The 18,849-nt window shown below is 40.7% G+C and overlaps 2 protein-coding genes across 12 annotated transcripts in view; both read right to left on the minus strand.

Annotated features, from left to right (window-relative positions):
* mapk8ip3 (mitogen-activated protein kinase 8 interacting protein 3) overlaps window positions 1–9,806 on the minus strand; it is a 40,414-nt gene extending 30,608 nt beyond the window's left edge. For 7 of the 10 annotated variants that reach the window (XM_030735002.1, XM_030735000.1, XM_030734994.1 and 4 more), the window contains exons 1-5: window positions 9,167–9,806; window positions 4,789–4,909; window positions 2,849–2,919; window positions 2,098–2,189; window positions 179–202 (exon numbers count right to left, since the gene is read on the minus strand). In XM_030735002.1, coding sequence (XP_030590862.1) covers window positions 179–202; window positions 2,098–2,189; window positions 2,849–2,919; window positions 4,789–4,909; window positions 9,167–9,472 — 614 coding nt within the window. In that variant the 5' untranslated portion in view covers window positions 9,473–9,806. The remainder of the gene's footprint in view (window positions 1–178; window positions 203–2,097; window positions 2,190–2,848; window positions 2,920–4,788; window positions 4,910–9,166) is intronic. The other 3 variants (XM_030734998.1, XM_030735001.1, XM_030734997.1) reach the window with 1 other exon arrangement.
* Window positions 9,807–13,960: 4,154 nt separating this feature from the next.
* jpt2 (Jupiter microtubule associated homolog 2) lies at window positions 13,961–18,697 on the minus strand. 2 transcript variants are annotated; one of them, XM_030735671.1, is made up of 5 exons: window positions 18,508–18,697; window positions 17,287–17,438; window positions 16,717–16,799; window positions 15,789–15,825; window positions 13,961–15,348 (listed from the first exon to the last, which is right to left on the minus strand). In XM_030735671.1, the coding sequence occupies exons 1-5, from the start codon at window positions 18,561–18,563 to the stop codon at window positions 15,110–15,112; spliced, it is 567 nt and encodes a 188-aa protein (XP_030591531.1). In that variant the 5' UTR covers window positions 18,564–18,697; the 3' UTR covers window positions 13,961–15,109. The 2 variants fall into 2 exon arrangements, with proteins under 2 accessions (XP_030591531.1, XP_030591529.1); XM_030735669.1 differs by having other exon boundaries at window positions 16,717–16,868; window positions 18,508–18,696.
* Between the last annotated feature and the right edge of the window lie 152 nt (window positions 18,698–18,849).

An 18,849-nucleotide genomic window follows, 5' to 3' on the forward strand; every position in this document is an offset into this window, starting at 1 on the left:
ATCACTAATGCATCCAACATAATAAATAGATGTTCAAAGCACTGATAACTGGTAAAGGGATTAGGGAATACTTCCTTCTATAAAGTGTGGAAGCATAGCAAATATACAGGGAGGGACATTTTTAGTTCGGAGCTGAGGGAAGTGGAGTGAGGCAGTCAAAGAATCATTTTGGATTTACCTTTTCCTCCATGTGTGTCGTTGACTGTGCAAACAGCAGCACAGAGAGCAAGCCAGCAAGACAGACAAGACAGACACTGATTAGAGAAGGACAGGAGACAGGAACATGCCAAGACACATAAAACCACAAAAACACACAGAGACACACAATTTTATACATTTAGTCAGACTACAGTTTTTCCTGCACGTTCACCGTCTTGTCTTCAATCAAACATTTACTTTCTTTATAAATGATGCATTCTGTAATGAAGCAGCATCTGTAACTCTGTCCTTATTCATTCTCCAGTAATTCTGACAGTTGATGAAGACTTGCAGGATTGGGGTGCTCTTCATTAGAAATGTATCTAAAGTGACTGTAGGGATATATTACATACAGTGGCATGGAAAGCTTTGAGCATGCCTGGTGAAAAGTCTGATTGCTGCATAAATGAACTGAGGTAAAGATAAAACATTCTTTAAAACATTTAAACCAAGACTGTTGTATTATTTTGTTCTCCACACAGATATTTGTGTTCTCCAGTGTCTCAGCCTGTTACGACTACGGCCACGGGATGTAAATGTCAAAGCTTTATAAGACACTCTGTTTCCTGAAACCTTGTCCCAGGAGCTTAATAGAAGTAAGAATTTTAAAGTGACTGAGGTTAGGTTTAGCTCAGGAAAACAAAGAAAATTTTCTGAAATAATTATTCAAATGCTATAAATAATGCAAATCAAACCCCTGTGCACCCTACTACTGCGCCGTGGAGATGTTATTAGAGGAAAAATTTTCCTGCATTCTTAACACAAAGTTCTGCATCAAAATTTTGCAAATGCAAAAAGGAAAGGAAAAAGAAAGGGGGGAAAGGGGTCCAGAATTTCACAAAGAGAGCATCTCTCCAACTGTTTATCATGTGGTTGAATCAATAATATTTTGGACTCATTTTGCAGCCACTGACATTGGCCATCCACTTGTAGAAGGACAAATGGTTTAAGTTTAAAACCTGCAAATTGAGGAAGCAAGCATCACAGTGTGTGTTAAAAAAAAAAAAAAAAAAGCACTAGCTGAAGGTTTTGCTATCGCCTTTACAGCCATCTGTGTCTAAATATCTTTCAGAATTTGTGGATACACTTCAAGAGAGCATGCATGCAAGGATCTCACAATCTCTCAATAATGGGCCAAAAAACCCAAACAAAAGCTAAAAGATTTGCTGGCTACAGAGCGTACTGATACTTGCTGAAAAGGCTTTTACTACATTACTGCATTACTTTAGGCCCTTCTCCTCCTTTGTTATTTTTGAAAGAGTAAAACATGAAATTAAAAAGCAATCTTGCATAAGATATTAAAACAACATGCCATGTTTAGCTTTATGGAAATCAGCTCCTTTTGTACTCATTTAATTATTCACACTATCAGAAATCTGGACCAAACTTCTGCATGCCTCTAAGTGTGGATATTTTAGGATTTAGTAAACGTATTGCTGAAGGTGACTAATCTGCACTTCAGCCACAGCAGCTACACCAGATGTCCCACTCCTCTTCTAGCTTTCAAGCCCATGGGATTGGCACTAGCTCAGCACAACAAGCTGGCATATAAACTCCAAAATTCCTGTTTTTTCTAAATATTTTCCACCGGGCTTCATAATGACTGTTGTGTTGTGTTGTGTTGTACATCGACTCTCCTCTCTGTTAACGGGACATGCCAGCTGTTCACCATGGCTCCTGACAACCAGTGCCAGCGTCAACACAAAAAACATGCTGCAACACGAAACGGCTAATACATTTGTACAAAACATCATCAACAAGATGACGGGCAAAAGTGACAGCTCAAATCTACAGAAAGATCCATGACAATCTCACACACACACACACACACACACACACACACACACACACACACACACACACACACACACACACACACACAGGATAAAAACAACTCACGATCGTCCACAGCCGGTGCCTTCTGATTGGCTGTTACTCCCCGCTTGCTGCATTTTGGACCGCTCTATGTGCTCGACGTACGTCTGAATCATCTGTGATATGGGACATCAAGAAGAAAAATTGTTTTGAGAACAAGCTGAGAACAGGAGAATCTGGAGTGAGGACATGGATGTAGAACAGAAGTGAGTAAAAAGAACGTCCATGAAAAGGATTAGAGTTATTCAATTAATAATCTATAATCTACAACATGCTGGATTTTGCTAATTTAATGGATGACCAGACTTAGGCACTCAAAAGTCTTTTGCATATTCCTGTTTATTAATATTAATTACAAAAATGTATATAAAATGTACAAGAATCAAGTCATTGACCTCCTTTGTTTTAATAGATACTTGAGAACAATTTGCAGGGAGTTGCTTGTGTTAGGTCCATCACAGGCTTTTATTTTTAATATTATTGAAAGATTATGATTAAAGCCTCTAATTTGTAGAAAATGTCCAAAAAAGTAGCACTGGTGAAAAAAAATACCAATATGCTCCTTTACTGAAACATTGTGCATGATGGCTGTAACCTTTAAGGTTGATAAAATAACAGATATCCAAACTGATGGTATCTATGTAGCTATGGTAACTAATATGTAATAATAGCTAAAAATCAAGAAATAAAGAACAATTATTAAGTAGAATGTCTGACTTTTGTTATTTAACTAACTGGAGAGCATAGAGTCTTCCTGGGCTGAAGGTTTGCTCACCTCAGTGTGGCGCTGGTGCAGAGCGTTGTACTCTTTCTTCATCTCTGATTCTCGCTCTTCCAGCCGAGTGACTGTGAAGCAGACGGATAACACATCAACAGGGACTCTTACTTTAGGAGCAACAAGAAGAAAAGTAAACAGCCTTGGCATCCAGCTCACTTTACGATTTTTCACCAATTAAATGAATAAAAAGTATAATTTTGAGGCAACTGGTGGAACATGAAGCAGGGCAGGAAAAAGACAGGAAATTTAAATAATGCTCATTTTCTGTTTGCTTGCTAATATTTTAAATACAAGCAAGTTATTTAATATACACTGATTAGGCATAATATTATGACTACCTGCCTAATAATTGTGTTGCTCCCGTTTTTGCTGCCACAACAGCCGTGACCCATCAAAGCATGGACTCCACTAGACCCCTGAAGGTGTGCCGCGGTATTTGGCACCAAGGTTTTAACAACGGAAAAGTCCAGTAAGTTGTGTGTTGGGGCCTCCATGAATCGGACTTATTTGTCAAGCACATCCCACAGATGCTCAATTGTATTGAGATCTGGGGAATTTGGAGGCCAAGTTAACACCTCAAACTCATTGTTGTGCTCCTCAAGCTATTCCTGAACCATTTTGCTTTGTGGCAGAGTGCATTATCCTGCTGAAAGAGGGAATACTGTTTCCATGAAAGGGTCTACATGGTCTGCAACAGTGCTTAGGTAGGTGTTACATGTCAAATTAACATCCACATGAATGGCAGGACCCAAGAACATTGCCCAAAGCATCACACTGCCTCTGCTGGCTTGCCTTGTTCCCATAGTGCATCCTGCTGCCAGGTGTTCCCCAGGTAACACACATGCACACAGCCACCCACATGATGTAAAAGAAAACACGATTCATCAGAGCAGGCCACCTTCCTTCATTGCTCCCTGGTCCAGTTCTGATGCTCACGTGTCCATTGTTGGTACTTTCAATGGGTGACAGGGGTCAGCATGGGCACCCTGACTGGTCTGCAGCTATGCTGCCCCATACACAACACACTGTGGTGCATTGTGCATTCTGACACCTTTCTATCAGGACCAACATTAACTTTTTGGGCAATATGAGCTAGAGTAGCTTGTCTGTTAGATCAGACCACATGGGCCAGCCTTCATTCCCCATGTGCATCAGTAAGCCTTGGCCACCCATGACCCTGTCAGTGGTTCACCACTTGTTCCTTCCTTTTACCGTTGCAGACCAGGAGCACCCCACAAGAGCTGCAGTTTTGGAGATGCTCTGACCCAGTCGTCTAGTTATCACAATTTGGCCCTTGTCAAACTCAATTAAATGCTTACGCTCACCCATTTTTCCTGTTTCTAACACATCGACTTTGAGGACAAAATGTTCACTTACTCACTAATATATCCCACAAACTAACAGGTGCCATAATGGAGAGATAATCAGCGTTATCCACTTTGCAAGTTAGTGGTAAATCACTAAGCCAGTGGAATGTCTGTGTTCATAATGTACAGCAAAGCAAATCAGTGTTTCATTTCAAAATCACCAAAAGTTTAAAAATACATCCTCAGCTTGTCTACTTCCCTTTGCGTCTTGCCTTCAGAGCTAGAGTGGAAAAATATCCTCTGTGTTATCTGTTCTGGTGTCTTCGTTCTTCCAAACACAGTTGTTAAACACTGTTTCCAGTTTTTTTGGACAAGGCTCAGAGAAACCAATTCAACAGCCACATGTTCAGAATATTCTGGCCTTTTATTAAATAGGACAGTGTAGAACAAATAGGAGGGTATGGGGGGAGGTTGAAGGGGAATGCCGTGCAGAGGACAGCCTAGGGCAGACTGAAACCTGGGACACTGCAGCAAGGGCTCTAGCCTTCAGTACAAGGGTCACCCGCTCATCCAGGTGACCTACAGTGACACACCTATGCACGGCAAATTACAGGAAGTGTGTCCACTCACTCTGGTCAGCATAGTTTTTTGTCTTGAGTTCCAGCTGTTTCCCCTGCAGCTCCAAAAACTCCACCTGCATCTGCAAATCTTTCTTATCAGCTTCCAGTGAATCCTCAAATTCAATGAATTTCTGATAAAAGACAAAGAAGAGAAAAAAAAGACCTGTAAAGCAATGCACAGACTCTTCTAAAAGTGAAAGGTTATATAATATTTGTATATATATATATATTTTTTTATCATTCATAAAAAGGGAAACAGCATATTATATGTACTGTGTGTTTCTGAATCACAGCATTGTCTACGAGTTATGTAATTCTTCATATCAGTTTTTAAGCAGTGTGTTTTCAGGATATATCAGGGCTTCATTGTACATGTCAAAAATGTAAACTAAACTCAGGCGTCATGTCCTCGTGTGGTTACATCAAGTAACAGTGTCTGGGTGAGAAAAAATGTACTTTGCAATTTGTCTCTTCCAGGTCTATATAATCAATTTATCTCACAATATACACATAAAATCAGATACTAAGAAGCCTTAACAGAGAAACACAGAACTGCCTACTTCCCTCATACTGCCTTTTTCATTTTTTTAAATAAAGCTGTTCACAATGACGTCCTTTTTTCAAAGCAGCAAGTCCACAAAGTCTTAATACGGTAATCCTCTGACTGCAGACAGACCTTGGAACCACCAATGTGCAGCAGATATATGCCGAACAAAACAGCAAGCACTGCATTCTGAAACTACAACTAATGCTGATATCTAAAGCATTAACAGCAGGGAGTGAAACAGTAAAAACAACACTTGTTAAAAATAAAATCTTAGTTTTTTCACATGCCAGAAATTCTGCACAGCTCCAGAAAAGGTCGCTGAAATGAAATTAACCAGCAAGAAAACATTAAGGAATTACAGAAAATGTGGCAAAATAGAACCCGAAACATGAAGCCAAGTAAACAACATTAATCCTGTGGTTTCCCTGCAGCTTTACTAGAAGGAGAATGTGAAATTCCAGCAGAAATTGCAGAGTGATTGCTGCCGCATTCTTGTAGCTGCTGCAGTTTTTGCACTGTATCATGGTGCAGGAGGACAGAACCTCCAGCCCTGTGATTACTGAACATCCACAGCTGCAACAACACTTCAATGACCAAACTGAGTTTATACATCAAAAACAGGGTTTGTCTCATATTAGATGTTTCTTGCTGAAATAAAACACAGCAATATCCTTTGTCCTGTCCCCTGAGACTGGGAACACGCCCTTCACTAATGCCCTTCAAATCCACCCCCTCTATTCCCTGTGCCTTTACCTGCATGAGCCACCAAAACTCTACAATCCCAGGATCATTTCCCATTAAAATGCAGTGTTAGTGAGGTACGGCTTGCAATGTGCAGCAGTGTGACTAGAGGAGCAAAACCAATGTGGTGCGTTTTCATAAAAAACTTTAAACAGAACGAACACTTCCACAGGTAAAGTGACACATTGTAGGAATGATTGTTTGTGTTGGAGTACCGTGCTGTCCAGTCGGAATAATTCGATGAGTAACCCTGTGATGCGTGATGGGTGAAACTAATGAGCTTCCCTGACAATCTGACTCTAAGTGTGACTGCACTGTGGTCGCATGTTCAGCTGTTTATACCGTGTGATATCTGAGGAGACAGTGAAGTGACAACAGCGTGAAAATACAATATAATCTTTAAAAATTATTATAAAATCTAGAGGTTAAGATGATGTATGGAGCTAACCAGGTAAATCATTTGTATGTAATGTATTAGAAACAGACACAGGAGTTAGATCTTTAACCAACAGATGCAATAAAATTGTTACATTTGTGCTCATGGATATCTCGGTGAATGCTTCATGAGTAAAAAGAGGGCTGATGTTGTTTACCATTAGGCCTAATAACCTTGTAATCTGAGCTGCCTTTCTGCTAGTTGCTCCCCATGTCTTACAGGAGAATGCGTTATTGTTTTCCACAGACTCTGTGTGTCTTTTTCCTCTTATTATCCTCTGACTCTTTCCAATCTGGCATTTGCTGGCCCCTGCTGTAGCTTCTTAAAAACCCTGGTCTGCTTCTTTCTCTCTGCTTTTGTTATTTTTGCTTCTGCTTCTCATAAGCATAAATCAGATTACAGTCCCAGACTCCCCCAGTGAGCTCTGTGTACTATTGATTTCCCGTGACTTCAACCCATTTGCACATCATCCCATCCCCCTCTGCACCCCAGTGATGGAGAAAACTGTCTGTCTATTTGTTGCCTAATCATATTAAAAATATACAGTGTGCGTGCAGCCCTACGTGAATGTTACTGTAAGCCAGGTCGACCACCATCATCAGGAGTCAGCTGAGGAGTTTTCTGATTCTTCAGACTTTGCTGTAACACTCTCAGCAGCTGACTGATAATCTGAAATGTAAGCTAAGTGGAGTCTATGAAGTCTTTGTCTGAAATGTCACTGAAAAACAGCCATTGAAGGCACCTTTAACTCCCCCAACTTTGCAGTAACTGCAAAAGACCTTAAGACATGAGTATGGTGGTGCACGTTATCTTCATGGAAGAAAGAAACACAAGGCTGGAGGTGTTGGAGTGGCCATCACAGTCTCCTGCCTTCACATCATTTCAGAACTGTGGGTTGATGTTAAAAATGCTACATCTGCAAGACAGATTAAAAATGTCTCAGAAGTTAAAAAAATATTTCTGCATGTGGGTGAAAAAAACAGAAAAGAGTTTTAGCTGACTCCAAACAAAAGATCTGATTCCTATACTGTGCTGTCAGCAGTGTTTTACCTGAAATGAGACACATACATAGAGTATGTAAAGGCATACATTGGTGCTATAGGTTACAGTTTCTGCAGTTGTACTAGCTGTTGGCTCAGTACCTACTTTAACCTGCAGTGTGTGTTCATTTTCAAATACTGGGCCTACAATATTGCATTTTCACTAATAGGATTTTCTTTCTGTAAAGATATTAAGCTGAAATTTAAACATGATGCAGCTTAAAGTGAAAACAAACTAGATAACTAACAGAGGGGAAACCCCTGGAGAGAGCAGATGATGAAGTGGGCTGAAAGCTGAGCAAAGCTGACACTAGCAGGGCCACCAGTGATACGCTGAGGCCTCTTTGGATGGGAGGAGGATTAAAGTTCCTTTATGATGCCTGTCTGCCAGATCCCACTGCTGCTATGACACCAGTCAGGTAAAAACAGGGGAGAAAAAAGTGCTGGAGGTGGAGCTTGGAGCCTGTAATTTAATAGCTTCGTATTGAAAACCACTTTTATTGTTTGTGTTCCTGTTCTTTGACTGTTTTCAAGTGTAAACACCCACCAAGAGTCATGCTGAGTGTCCTTTTATCACCATTTACATACTCCTATCATGTCCTCCCTCACTTTGTTTGCATACCGTGTTTTTATATATTTGCATATGCTTCTGCTGTGTGGTGTTAATGTTTAAGTCAAGAGCAGTTAAAACTTTTATGTGTGATGACGATGGTAGCTGGCTGTAATTACACTGGTGGTTGTAGGAGTACTGGTAGCAAAAATGTTCGAACTTGGTTATATCTATATTGTACATATTGACTCTGTTAAAATTATTTCATAAAGAAAACATACAGTCAGTGTGGATTAAACTTTAAGGAGTCTTTTGTTGTGATGTATTTTAATCAAACAAACTTTCATTTTGCTATAATTCAAACCAGGGGTGCATGTCATGAGGGGGGCACGGAGGGGTACTGCCCACCCCCGAAAATAAAATCTTACAATGCCCACTGTATTAGAGCACGGGCAGAAGCAGTGGTGGGGTGTTACATTCACTCAGGTACTTTGCTGACATTTTGCTGCCTTCTACTTCTACTCCACTTTATTTTTGATGCAAATATTGTATTTAAACTATGTACTACTTATTTTAAAGATTAATCTACTACTTATTTGGAGATTTTATAAATATAAGGAATGTAATAGGAATATATTAATCTTTATTATTACTGATAAAACTCCCAGCAGTACCCACATAATTAAAATCATCTCCAGCTGCAACATTAAAGTGATAAACATATTAACGGATCAATAAATATGATTCAATAATGTAATGTATGTGATTCTACAGTAAACCTATATTTGCATGCCCCTGGGCCACCTGATTCTAAAAATCCTGGAAATGCCCCTGTTACATACTTGGTTTACCTCCTTTAAAGGACACTAAAACTTGCAGTAAGGTCTCTAGGTTTCCTGCTGTGTAATCTAAGCAGTGTTGTCGTTAGGAGTGACTACAATGCTGTGACACTAAAAATAAGTCCAACAATCCCATGTCGCAGGCCTAAACACGAGTCACATGTGACTACGGAGGCTGTAAGTGATGATGAAGGGCCTGCGGTGGCCGGTGGTATGTGGTGGGCTCTTTACGCACCTCCTCCGCCTGTTTGCGCAGCGCTTTCTCCCTTTCATATTGAGTGATGAGCTGTTCGTTGTCCTCCTTCAGCAGCTCCAGCTCCACTTCGTGCTCCTGGTTCTCCGTTAGCACCGCGTCCAGGTTTTCCAGGACGTTGACCACCAGCGGCATCAGCTCCTTCACCACCTCCTCGTCGTAGCTGTGTATCAGCCGCTCGAACTCCCGGTAGATGCTGTTTGCCAGGCCCGACACCCGCTCCGACATCACGGAGCCGGAGCCGTAGTCGTCCTGGTAGACTACCTCGTCTATCTGCAACTCCATCATCTTGGCAGCTGTGATCCAGATGAAGCTGCGCTCAACAGTTTTTCAGGCCTTTCAAAGGCGAGACTGTCGCCGCGTTTGAATGCGCTCAGCACGGGGATAAGGGTACATTCAATCACAGACTTTCTTCATATAAAAAAAAAAAGTCATGCCATTTTGCAGCGGCGCAGATTTATTGAGGGGAGGCAGACTGTTGTGTGCGCATAACCTTGAGCTGCTGCTGAAAATATTGGTCCTAATAAACTGATATGAAGAGGCCCCCCTCCTCCTCCTCCTCTTCCTCCTCCTGCTCCTCCAGCCAGTTACAGGCTATCGCTTCAAGACCCGGCCCTGTTATTACTCGGCTCCGGCAGAAAGCATCTGATCCCGGGAGCAGAAGATGTGGACTGGGCCAGCCTGTGGATCGGCCCTCGCTGAGTCCATGCCGAGGAGCGAAACGCCTTCGTCGATGATATTGCACCTGCCTCTCAGCAGCCGCAGCCATGGACCCCAGCCATTACTGGCAGGGAGAATAAATAATTAATAAATAGGTAAATAAATAATCTAAGTCTTTTTCCCGATCACCACCGACGCCCGATCCGCCACTATAGTCTCGTTTTATCCATATTCTTTCCTCTTCCGGCAGGCCGCCGATGCTGCTGGCCAGGGTCGGGCGTTTTGGTGATATCTCCCTATGGGAGAGGCTCTCTGTGCTGTTCAGATGGAGGAGCCAGCTGACCGACTCTGGCTGACGTCACACCGTCTGCATTGAGCAGGCAGAGGTACTGCGTCAAGTCAGGGAGACGAAACCGGAGGTCGGCTGCAAAATTTCAAAATAAAGCAGCATTGGTTACAGGATTATCAGTCATTTCTGTGGGATATCAGTTACGACAACCTCAGCTTCTCAATGCTTTTCAGTCTTTAGGATGGTCGGCTAAAGTGACAATAAATAATGCTGTTGTTGGGTTATAGGAAATGTAGCATTATCTGCAGATTTAAACGTACTTAGGACTAAAAATATATTAAATACATCCTGAAATGCATTACTTAGATGCTTAGATGCTAGAGATAGAGTGATATGAATAAAATTTTTCCACAAAGATAAACAAACAAAACAATGCCATATATGTAGCTCTGTTATACATCTGTAATATAAAGTAAAGAATATATAAGTCATGATGGCAGGTCATTAACAGATTCAAGCCTAATATTCTGACTAAACATAAATCTGGAGTGATGTCTTCTGACTGTAGAAAGGTTTGGTGAATTTCAAAAGCTATTGAGTCCAAAAGAGTGGGCGATCAGTTTTAGCTGCCCAATTTTTATTTTGGAGGTTGGGCCCGGAAGATCTAGTTTTTCCTGCAATAGTCCACAAGTCGCATCGCTGCTTGGTGCCAGAATAATAATGACGATGCACTAACCAAAAATGAAACAAAATCCAGTTGCCAACATATATGACAACATCCTGTGAAGGTTAAATATTCAAATTTCAGAGGCTGATTCACTGTCAGAATAAAAGTATCAAGCTTTTTGTTGACCTCACACCAAATGTGCGTTCTGAAGATTTGATTTCAATGTAAGTGCTCATGTTTTGCCTGCAAAATCCATCAATTTTGCATCTCATCCATAAAAGTCAACCTGTTTGCTCATGAAAAAGTTCCTCGGATTGGTTTGGAAATTAATCCTGAAAAACACCAGCACAGAGAAACTTCAAGACCTATCAAAAACAAGCAAAACAAAATGCCAAAGGCTCTTTATGCTTTCAAAGGACTGACGGTGGATAGTGCAGTAAAGAGCTCTGGGATCAGAAGTCTGTAAGTTTTATGTCATGGCATGTGATCAGACTGCAGAGACAGAATCATAATTCCTCAGGTTAGGGTGTCAGTTTTTAATTTTTTTAATTTTTGCTGTGAAAAACTTTTTCACAGGACTCTGTGCAGACTTATAAGTACACCCCATGATTCAATAACTTGTGTTTGACTTTTTCAGTCTCACATTGTTGTGGAGGAATTTTCTCCCACACCTCTTTACAACGTTGCTCCAGTTCATTGAGGTTTGTGGGTGTCTGTGTAGGTTCTCAGTCATCTGGGTTACAGTAGTCTCTGGAGCTTGAAAAAGGCGACTGGCCTTCTTTAAGTTTCTTAAAGACGTTTCACCTCTCATCCATAAGGCTTCTTCAGTTCTGGGTTGTGGGTATTAGTTTATGCACAGCACTTCAATCGGGTTGAGGTCTAGACTTTGACTGGACCATTGCACCACCTCGATTCTTTTCTTTTTCAGTCACTCTGTTGTAGATTTGCTGCTGTGCTTGGGTCACATTTGATTCACAATACTTTGGTATACAGAGGAGCTCATGGACTCAGTGACTCCAAGGTGCCCAGGTCCTGTGCAAAGCAAGCTCAAATAATCACTTCACCACCACCGTGCTCACAGTTGGTATGAGATGTTGGTACTAATGTGCTGTTTGGTTTCTACCAAGCAAGGTGCTGTGCATTATGGCCAAACATTTCCGTCTTCTCTTGTCTGTCTGAAGGACACTGCACCAGAAATCTTCTGGTTTTTCAGATGCAACTTTGCAAACCTAATGCTGCCATGCTCTTTTTTCAGAGAGAAGAGGCTTTCTCCTGGTGACCCTTCCAAACCAGCCATACTCGTTCAGTCTTTTTATAATTGTGCTGTGATGAACATTAAAATTAAACTTGCTGATTGAGGCCTGTAGAGTCTGAGATGTAGTTCTGTCCTTGGGGTCAGTAATTTGCTGGGATGTACACTCTTGGGAAGATTTTCATGTGTCTTGTATATTTTCCACTTGTGAATAATCTTTCTCATTGCAGAATTATGGACTTGTTTGGAAATGGCCTTATAACCCTTCCAGCATTGATAGGCAGAAGCAATCACTTCTCCAAGATCATCGTTGACCTCTTTTGCATTAAAACACACCTGAATGCTCCAGACCAGCAAACTGTCAGATCCTCTGCTTTTATAGAGGTGCACACACTTGTTGATGATCAGTTAATTAACTGCATTTGATTAGCAGCGCCTAGCTGTTCCTTACATCTTAATTCCTATGGAAGCAGTAAGGGTGTGCTTAGTTTTTCACACACTGCTTCTGCATTTTGGCTTAATTTTGTTAAACAAATAATGACATGGAGTAATATTTCATGTTTTGTTGTTAATCTGAGGTTGTATTTTAAGACCAGATGACTGTAACTTTGTCCTGATATGTAAAACCATAACATTGAAACAGGATGTACTTTCTTTTTTAACAATGACTGTATATTAATGTGGCCCATTAAAGGTGGTCATGTTTGGATTAAAAACAATCAACAGGAACCTTCCAATGAACGCAACTTTTCCCTGTGACACTGAAATCATTAATGAGTGCTAAATAAAATAAAGGTGAAATTTTCCCCCTCAAATTGGACATCAGTTAGTCAAGTGTAGTTTGGGCTGTTGTTTGCACTGGAGAGGATTAATAATGAAGACTAAAATGGGTTAACGAAGTATCAGTGCTGCCTAAAGGTGAATCCAAACTACCTCTGTATTGAGCAAATCCAGTGCTACAGCTCAAGAAAATATAAAAAAATTATCTACTGAAAGGAGACTGCAATATGTGTATCTGAAAGACTATTATATGAAATTGTAAAGTAAGAAAAACAGTCCAATGAGCTGTATTGTAAACTAAAACTGAAATAAAATTAAGTATACCATCATACCAACTTTTGTTACAATGTCAATTTGATTTTTATAGATTTAGCTCATTTTTCACTCAGTAGGTGGCAGTGAAATACAATGTTTACATTTTACAGTCATCAGTTTTCTTTAGAGAGTTTAGGTCTACTGCTTGACGTTGCACAAAAGCAGGCTGCGTGTAGTTTTTCTTTAAACCAAACAGTTAATTTAAATTGTTTAAAAAACAATTTCATGAGGAGCATTAAGTTTTTTTTTGCCCAGGCAGTGAGAGCCCATTTTCATCAAGATTGAGTCATTTATAACCACCACCTTCAGCACGGGAGGATGTTGACATGTGGCATGTAAAGATTTTAAAAATAGTCTAGTGACCTGTGAGCTGAGGCATTTCTGATGAACATGCCAGTCACATCTGTTTTTATACGCACACTCATGAGCAAACAGTATTTTATGTGCTGTCTCCTGTACTGTTGCTTAAAATAGCAACATAAAAAAAGATTCTGTGTAGCTGCAAAGCTAAAATAAAAACTCCACCAGGCAGAAAGTGGCCATTTTTGTCTGGGGAAAAAAAACCCAGCAGTTTCCAGAGTGTTGCCCAAGGACAAATCCAGACAAAAGCACCAGTGTCAGTGAGTCAAGATTTAACCCTCAATCTGAGGCAGACGAGACATGGATTGTATGTCAATAAATATTAAATCCCAATAATCAATGTGAGCAATGAATTTCAGTCTCTCAAAACATGCCTGTTTAAATTAATCATTACTGAGTGTTTTCCTTTTTTGTGAAGAGGGAGGGATGCAAACACAGTAAACAAACTCTTACTGCAAAACAACCATTTTATTGCAATACACAGGAGTTCTTTCTGCTGCGCTCACGGCCTGCCAGGCACATCGACACAGAGGGGGACAGGCTGGCGCCAGAACACCATGAATGTGCGCCGAGATGTGGGTGAAAATGATCGATTTTCGAGCCCAACCTGGACTCAGGTAGGCTGCACGCATGTCCAGAGTTCACTTTGTCTTCAGCCGTTTTAATTTAAAACATAAACAGAGGCCTACCCCAAGCTAAAAGAAGGCAGATTATGTTCTCAAATGAAGCAAGCAATGAGGGCAAAGCAGAAAAGTACCTGCACAATACATTCACAAATCAAAATGGAATTTCTTTGAGGAGGCACAAACATTTAGGGAGTAAACAATTGTTTCAATTCTCAATTACAAATTGTGCTCTCCATTATACACATTTTTAATAAGGCATAATTAATGAAAAGGCAAGAGAATGAAAGATGAAAGGATGCTAAAATGATATCAAGCCTTGATCACATGCATTACTTTTTAAATTCCGATTTCAAGTCGTCACCCAATGATTATTAGCACGTCATATATGAAGCTGATGAGCAGATCATCACCCTTCCTGACTGAATGCCTACACAATTTAAAACAGGCTCCCAGAAATTTGTGAAAATGCCTGCCATGAATTTTTTAGCAAAACCAAGTTGTTTGATTGATTCAGTTTAAAGCTGAAAATTGTGCAAGTAGTCCAAACTCTAAACCGTTCTTGAGATGCAGAAATGTTTAAAAACAAAAAAACAAAAAAAACAATTGTGCCTTCAACCAAACTACATTTACAGATGCTTCTAACACAAACAATGAAAATGTTAACTGCAAAATTGAGACTGAACAGTGTTACAGTTAGAGTGATAAGGTAATAGCTAGCCAGGCAGCTGACTTATTGATGATTGTATGACTGCAAGTTTCATTGTACAAGAATACCAAGGAAACGGGGGTGAAAGTGCAATACGTTGAGGACAACTTCTGAGACCAGGCATCAGGTGTGAACAACAAAATCTGGCCTGGATTTATGCGTACAGATCATGTAACCATCAGGAGAGCAGTGTAGGAATGAGAGAAGATTAACAGGGGAACAGACAAAGGTGTACGGACATAAACTGGGAGAAGTGGCGTGCTCAGCTGATCAGTAGAATACCACACTAGACTTTCCTCCAGGAGGGTTGAGGACCCTGTTGTGGGAGCGAGGCTTGGGTCCCAGGTGAGGCTCGTGGTTCTTCAGCAAAGTCTCATCAGGAAATGAGGAAGGTGTGCATTCAGGCTGTGAAGGTGCTGAGACAGCGGCGGCAGCAGGCGGCTCTTCCTTGGCTGGTGGAGCAGCTGGGGGCGCAGTTTCTTCCTTCGCCTCTGGCTGGCTGGCTTTGGCTTCAGGAAGAGAAAAGACGCTGATGTGATATGAAAGATGGACACAGCCTGCCACCATGTTGGATTTTTGGAGCCAGAAGTGATCATAATTAGACAAGAGTGTGGAATATCAAATTATTGTCTAAGGCTTGGGTAGGAAGCTGAATTCATGTACTACACCACAGCCCAAATTGTTCAGGTAACTCCATTATAATGGAGAAATCCAGTTCATTCACATAATAAAGAATAAATACAGACATGATGGATACTTTCTTGAGACTGTCACATTTGGAGTTTAGATTTTTTTGTATGCAGAAGTTAACAGAGGAAATAGTTTGTTTAAGGTGCAAAACTAACAGTAAGATTTGATCCATTTGCTGTTTGAACAGTGGGGCTTAGCAGAGGTATTTTAATAGTACAATGAGAAGAAATTATACATAAAGGACATGTACAGCACTCACCTGGTGATTCAGGTTCAGGTCCCACGCTGAGATTGTCCTGTGTTTTTAAAAAAAAAAAAAAAAAAAAAAATTAAATAAAGTGAAGATGGAGGGAAAAACAACAACAACAACAACAACAACAACAACAAAAAAAACATAATGCAGGTGGTTCTTGTTTTGTTGCCTAACGTTAAATCAGCAATTAAAGTAATGTGAAATCAGTAATAATTTAATACTTAAATATTTAATTTTCTGCAGTGGTGATTTCTAATTTAGGGTCAACTTGTTCTTTAAAACCTCTCTAGCTGCTGTGTTTGTCAGAAAAGTAAATGAGCATTAAAAAATGCAAAATTATACAGGAGAATTCTTTAGTCTGCTCATTTTTTTTTTTTTTTTTTTTTTGTATTCTTAGGGAAGTAGATCAGAATGACCCTATAACCGTCAGCCATCATTTCACTGATCAAACATATCCCAACTTTGAGAATTCCTTTATTTAAAAAACAGTCAAAATTGGTAAGTTTTTAATTTTTCCACAGTTTACAACAAAAGAAAATTAGGCTAAAATAGCCAAATTTTAGCAAGCATCAGATAGTCGTGATAGCTAGAGATGACTAAAGGCTTTAAGGCTGACTTAAATATGCCATTGTAGATAATCACAGATCATCCCCAGTAATAGTCAGCCTTTCCATGCAAATGAGGGATCACCTTCTGGGTTTCCATACCACCGGTTTCATCGGCGGAGCAGACAGGTGGCGGTTTGGGGTGGGGCTGAGACTCAGTGAGTTGGTGTTTGCTTATTTGAGAGAATGTTGTTGAAATTCTGCCTGACAGAAACCTGTGTATTCCTCACCGAATAGTCGTTTTTGCACAGGTTTTGAATAAAAGTGTTCTCTGCAAGTTTGATATAAAATACAAGTCAAAGTGACCAGAAGGTACTGTTAAGGCCTACCTTTGGCTTATTCGGGTAGCTTCGGCTCGGACTTTGGACAGGTGTAGTGTCTGCAGGCCCAAATATGTTGCTGCCTGGTCCACCTGGAGGTAAGGGTTTATGTTGTTGAGCTGGGGGTTCAGGTTCACCAAATATTCCACTACTCTTTCCACCTACAAAAGATTTACCAACATATCTTACAGTGACACCATCACTGTGGCACAATCTTAAGTAATATAGTAACAAAATGTGACATCTGGAATGAGCATTTCATTAAAACTCATTCATCTGTACCAAATGGAGTGCATAAACAGTTTAGTATCATGTACTGTGCACATGCTACAATGACAGCAGTTTACTGACCATTTTAGGGAAAATTTTAATACTGTCAGGGCAACTGATTAGACTGAACTGCAAATAAACTCAGCTATGCCAAAGCAACATGCACAGGTGTATTACGTGCAGGCATGGATAACAGCGAACGTGTTTGTAGTGGAAACATAACATCGTGTCAACAGTTTTCACACCCTGAACATGGATTCACAGAGGCAGACTGGCCACAGTATCTAGCCCCGGGCAGGTTGGTCTGACCTGGAGGATTGGTGCGTCTTGGTGCACTCTGGGGTTCCTCCGGTGGAGCAAAAACTTTGGAGGCCATCTTATTAGGTCTTCTTGATGCTGCAGAGTCTTCTTCATAGCCACCAAACAGGTTACTGGAGCCACCTCCAGGGGGTTGCAATACCCTACAGATGAACATAAAAAGTTATATAGTATATAGTTATATTATAGTTAGTATACAAGATAAATCTTTAAATAAACAGAATGCGTATTCATGTTTATGGATTATTGTTAGTGCCATGTTTTACACTAAAAGACTTGTAGGGAACATTAAGGCACCGGGCTATAAATATATTAGCTGAGCCAACTGAGCCAAATAACAGGTTACTTGATTACAGCCTCGGGAATGGCGCCATGTATGCATGGCTGGGAACCATTGTTTGCTATAGACTGAAAACTAAAAAACAGCTTCTACCACAAAACTGTAACACTGCTGAATTCTGACCATATCAAACGCAAATGACAATCTCCTTGCACATCCACTGCGCCACTTTAGGACATTGCATACAGTTGTAAATAGACCGTTTATTTGCTATTCATAATGCCTTTGCTCACTGTGAATACATCATACTACCTCTGCTCAGTGTAAATATCAGATCCTTACTTATTTTATTTCTTATTTTCTAGCTCGTATTATTTATTATTTCAGCACCTGAAGCAACAAGCAAAATTTCAGTGTATTGTGCAATGACAATAAACATATCTTTGATTACATCAGACACACGCTTTACGTTATTGGAAGTATAATAATACTACTTAGCGGAGTTGATCCAAGAACTGGTGCTTTAGAGTCAAAAATAACGAAAGAAAGAAGCACCAGAACTCCTGCATTCAGGATAGTGTGACCATAACGCCTCTGTTGGCGGATACAAAGACCCTTCCGAGGAGCATTTCACACTTCCGCAGGCGCAGCAGACAACGCCTGAACGGCTAGCTCGAAAGCTATCATGACTAATAAGTTTGCCAACTAAACCCAATGCAGCTCAACTTAAGCGTCCACCAAGGCATTTAAGCTTTCTGAGAGCAAGCCGTGTTCGAGTTATATCTGAGAACATTAACTACGAGGTCCTGACAGACAACGTTAACCTATATTCTAGGGCTGCTAGCGGACCGAGCTGCTGGCTGCAGTCGAAATAAGACATTACCGGCCGACTTCTTTCACTCATAAACCAGCCGCACGGCTGTATTCTTCACCTTGAACTCGGTTTCGAACCAGTATCCAACCCTTGAAACATGTTCGTCGAAGTCATAGTGGTTTTGTTTTGACCCTCCAAGTTTCCGAAGACAACTTCTTCGTCAGTTTGCCAACTGGACGACGAGCGAGTTTCCCTCTGCCTGCGCGTGCCCGGCTCAACTCCGTAGTGAAGAATTCGAGCCCACCCAGCTATGACACAGAGGAATATAACTGGTGCGCTGCCAAGCTGAGGTGCGCTCGTTTCACTTCCCCCGGAGTCCCGTAACAGGCCGAAGACTTTTGAGACGCAACTTCTCATTGTTCCCAACAGGGCTGAGGCTATAGTGATTAATTTAAATAAT

The sequence above is a fragment of the Archocentrus centrarchus genome, chromosome 8 (assembly GCF_007364275.1).
Source record: "Archocentrus centrarchus isolate MPI-CPG fArcCen1 chromosome 8, fArcCen1, whole genome shotgun sequence".
NCBI lineage: Eukaryota > Metazoa > Chordata > Actinopteri > Cichliformes > Cichlidae > Archocentrus > Archocentrus centrarchus.

Bases quoted from the DNA above. Each gene is read 5' to 3' on its own strand.
- jpt2 (XM_030735669.1), bottom strand. From the start codon at position 18,563: ATGACTTCGACGAACATGTTTCAAGGGTTGGATACTGGTTCGAAACCG. The intron at 16,869-17,286 runs GTCAGACCAACC...AATCTTTTGTAG, and splicing joins AAGACGCACCAATCCTCCAG to GTGGAAAGAGTAGTGGAATA. The intron at 15,349-15,788 runs GTGAGTGCTGTA...CTCTTCCTGAAG, and splicing joins ACCTGAACCTGAATCACCAG to CCAAAGCCAGCCAGCCAGAG.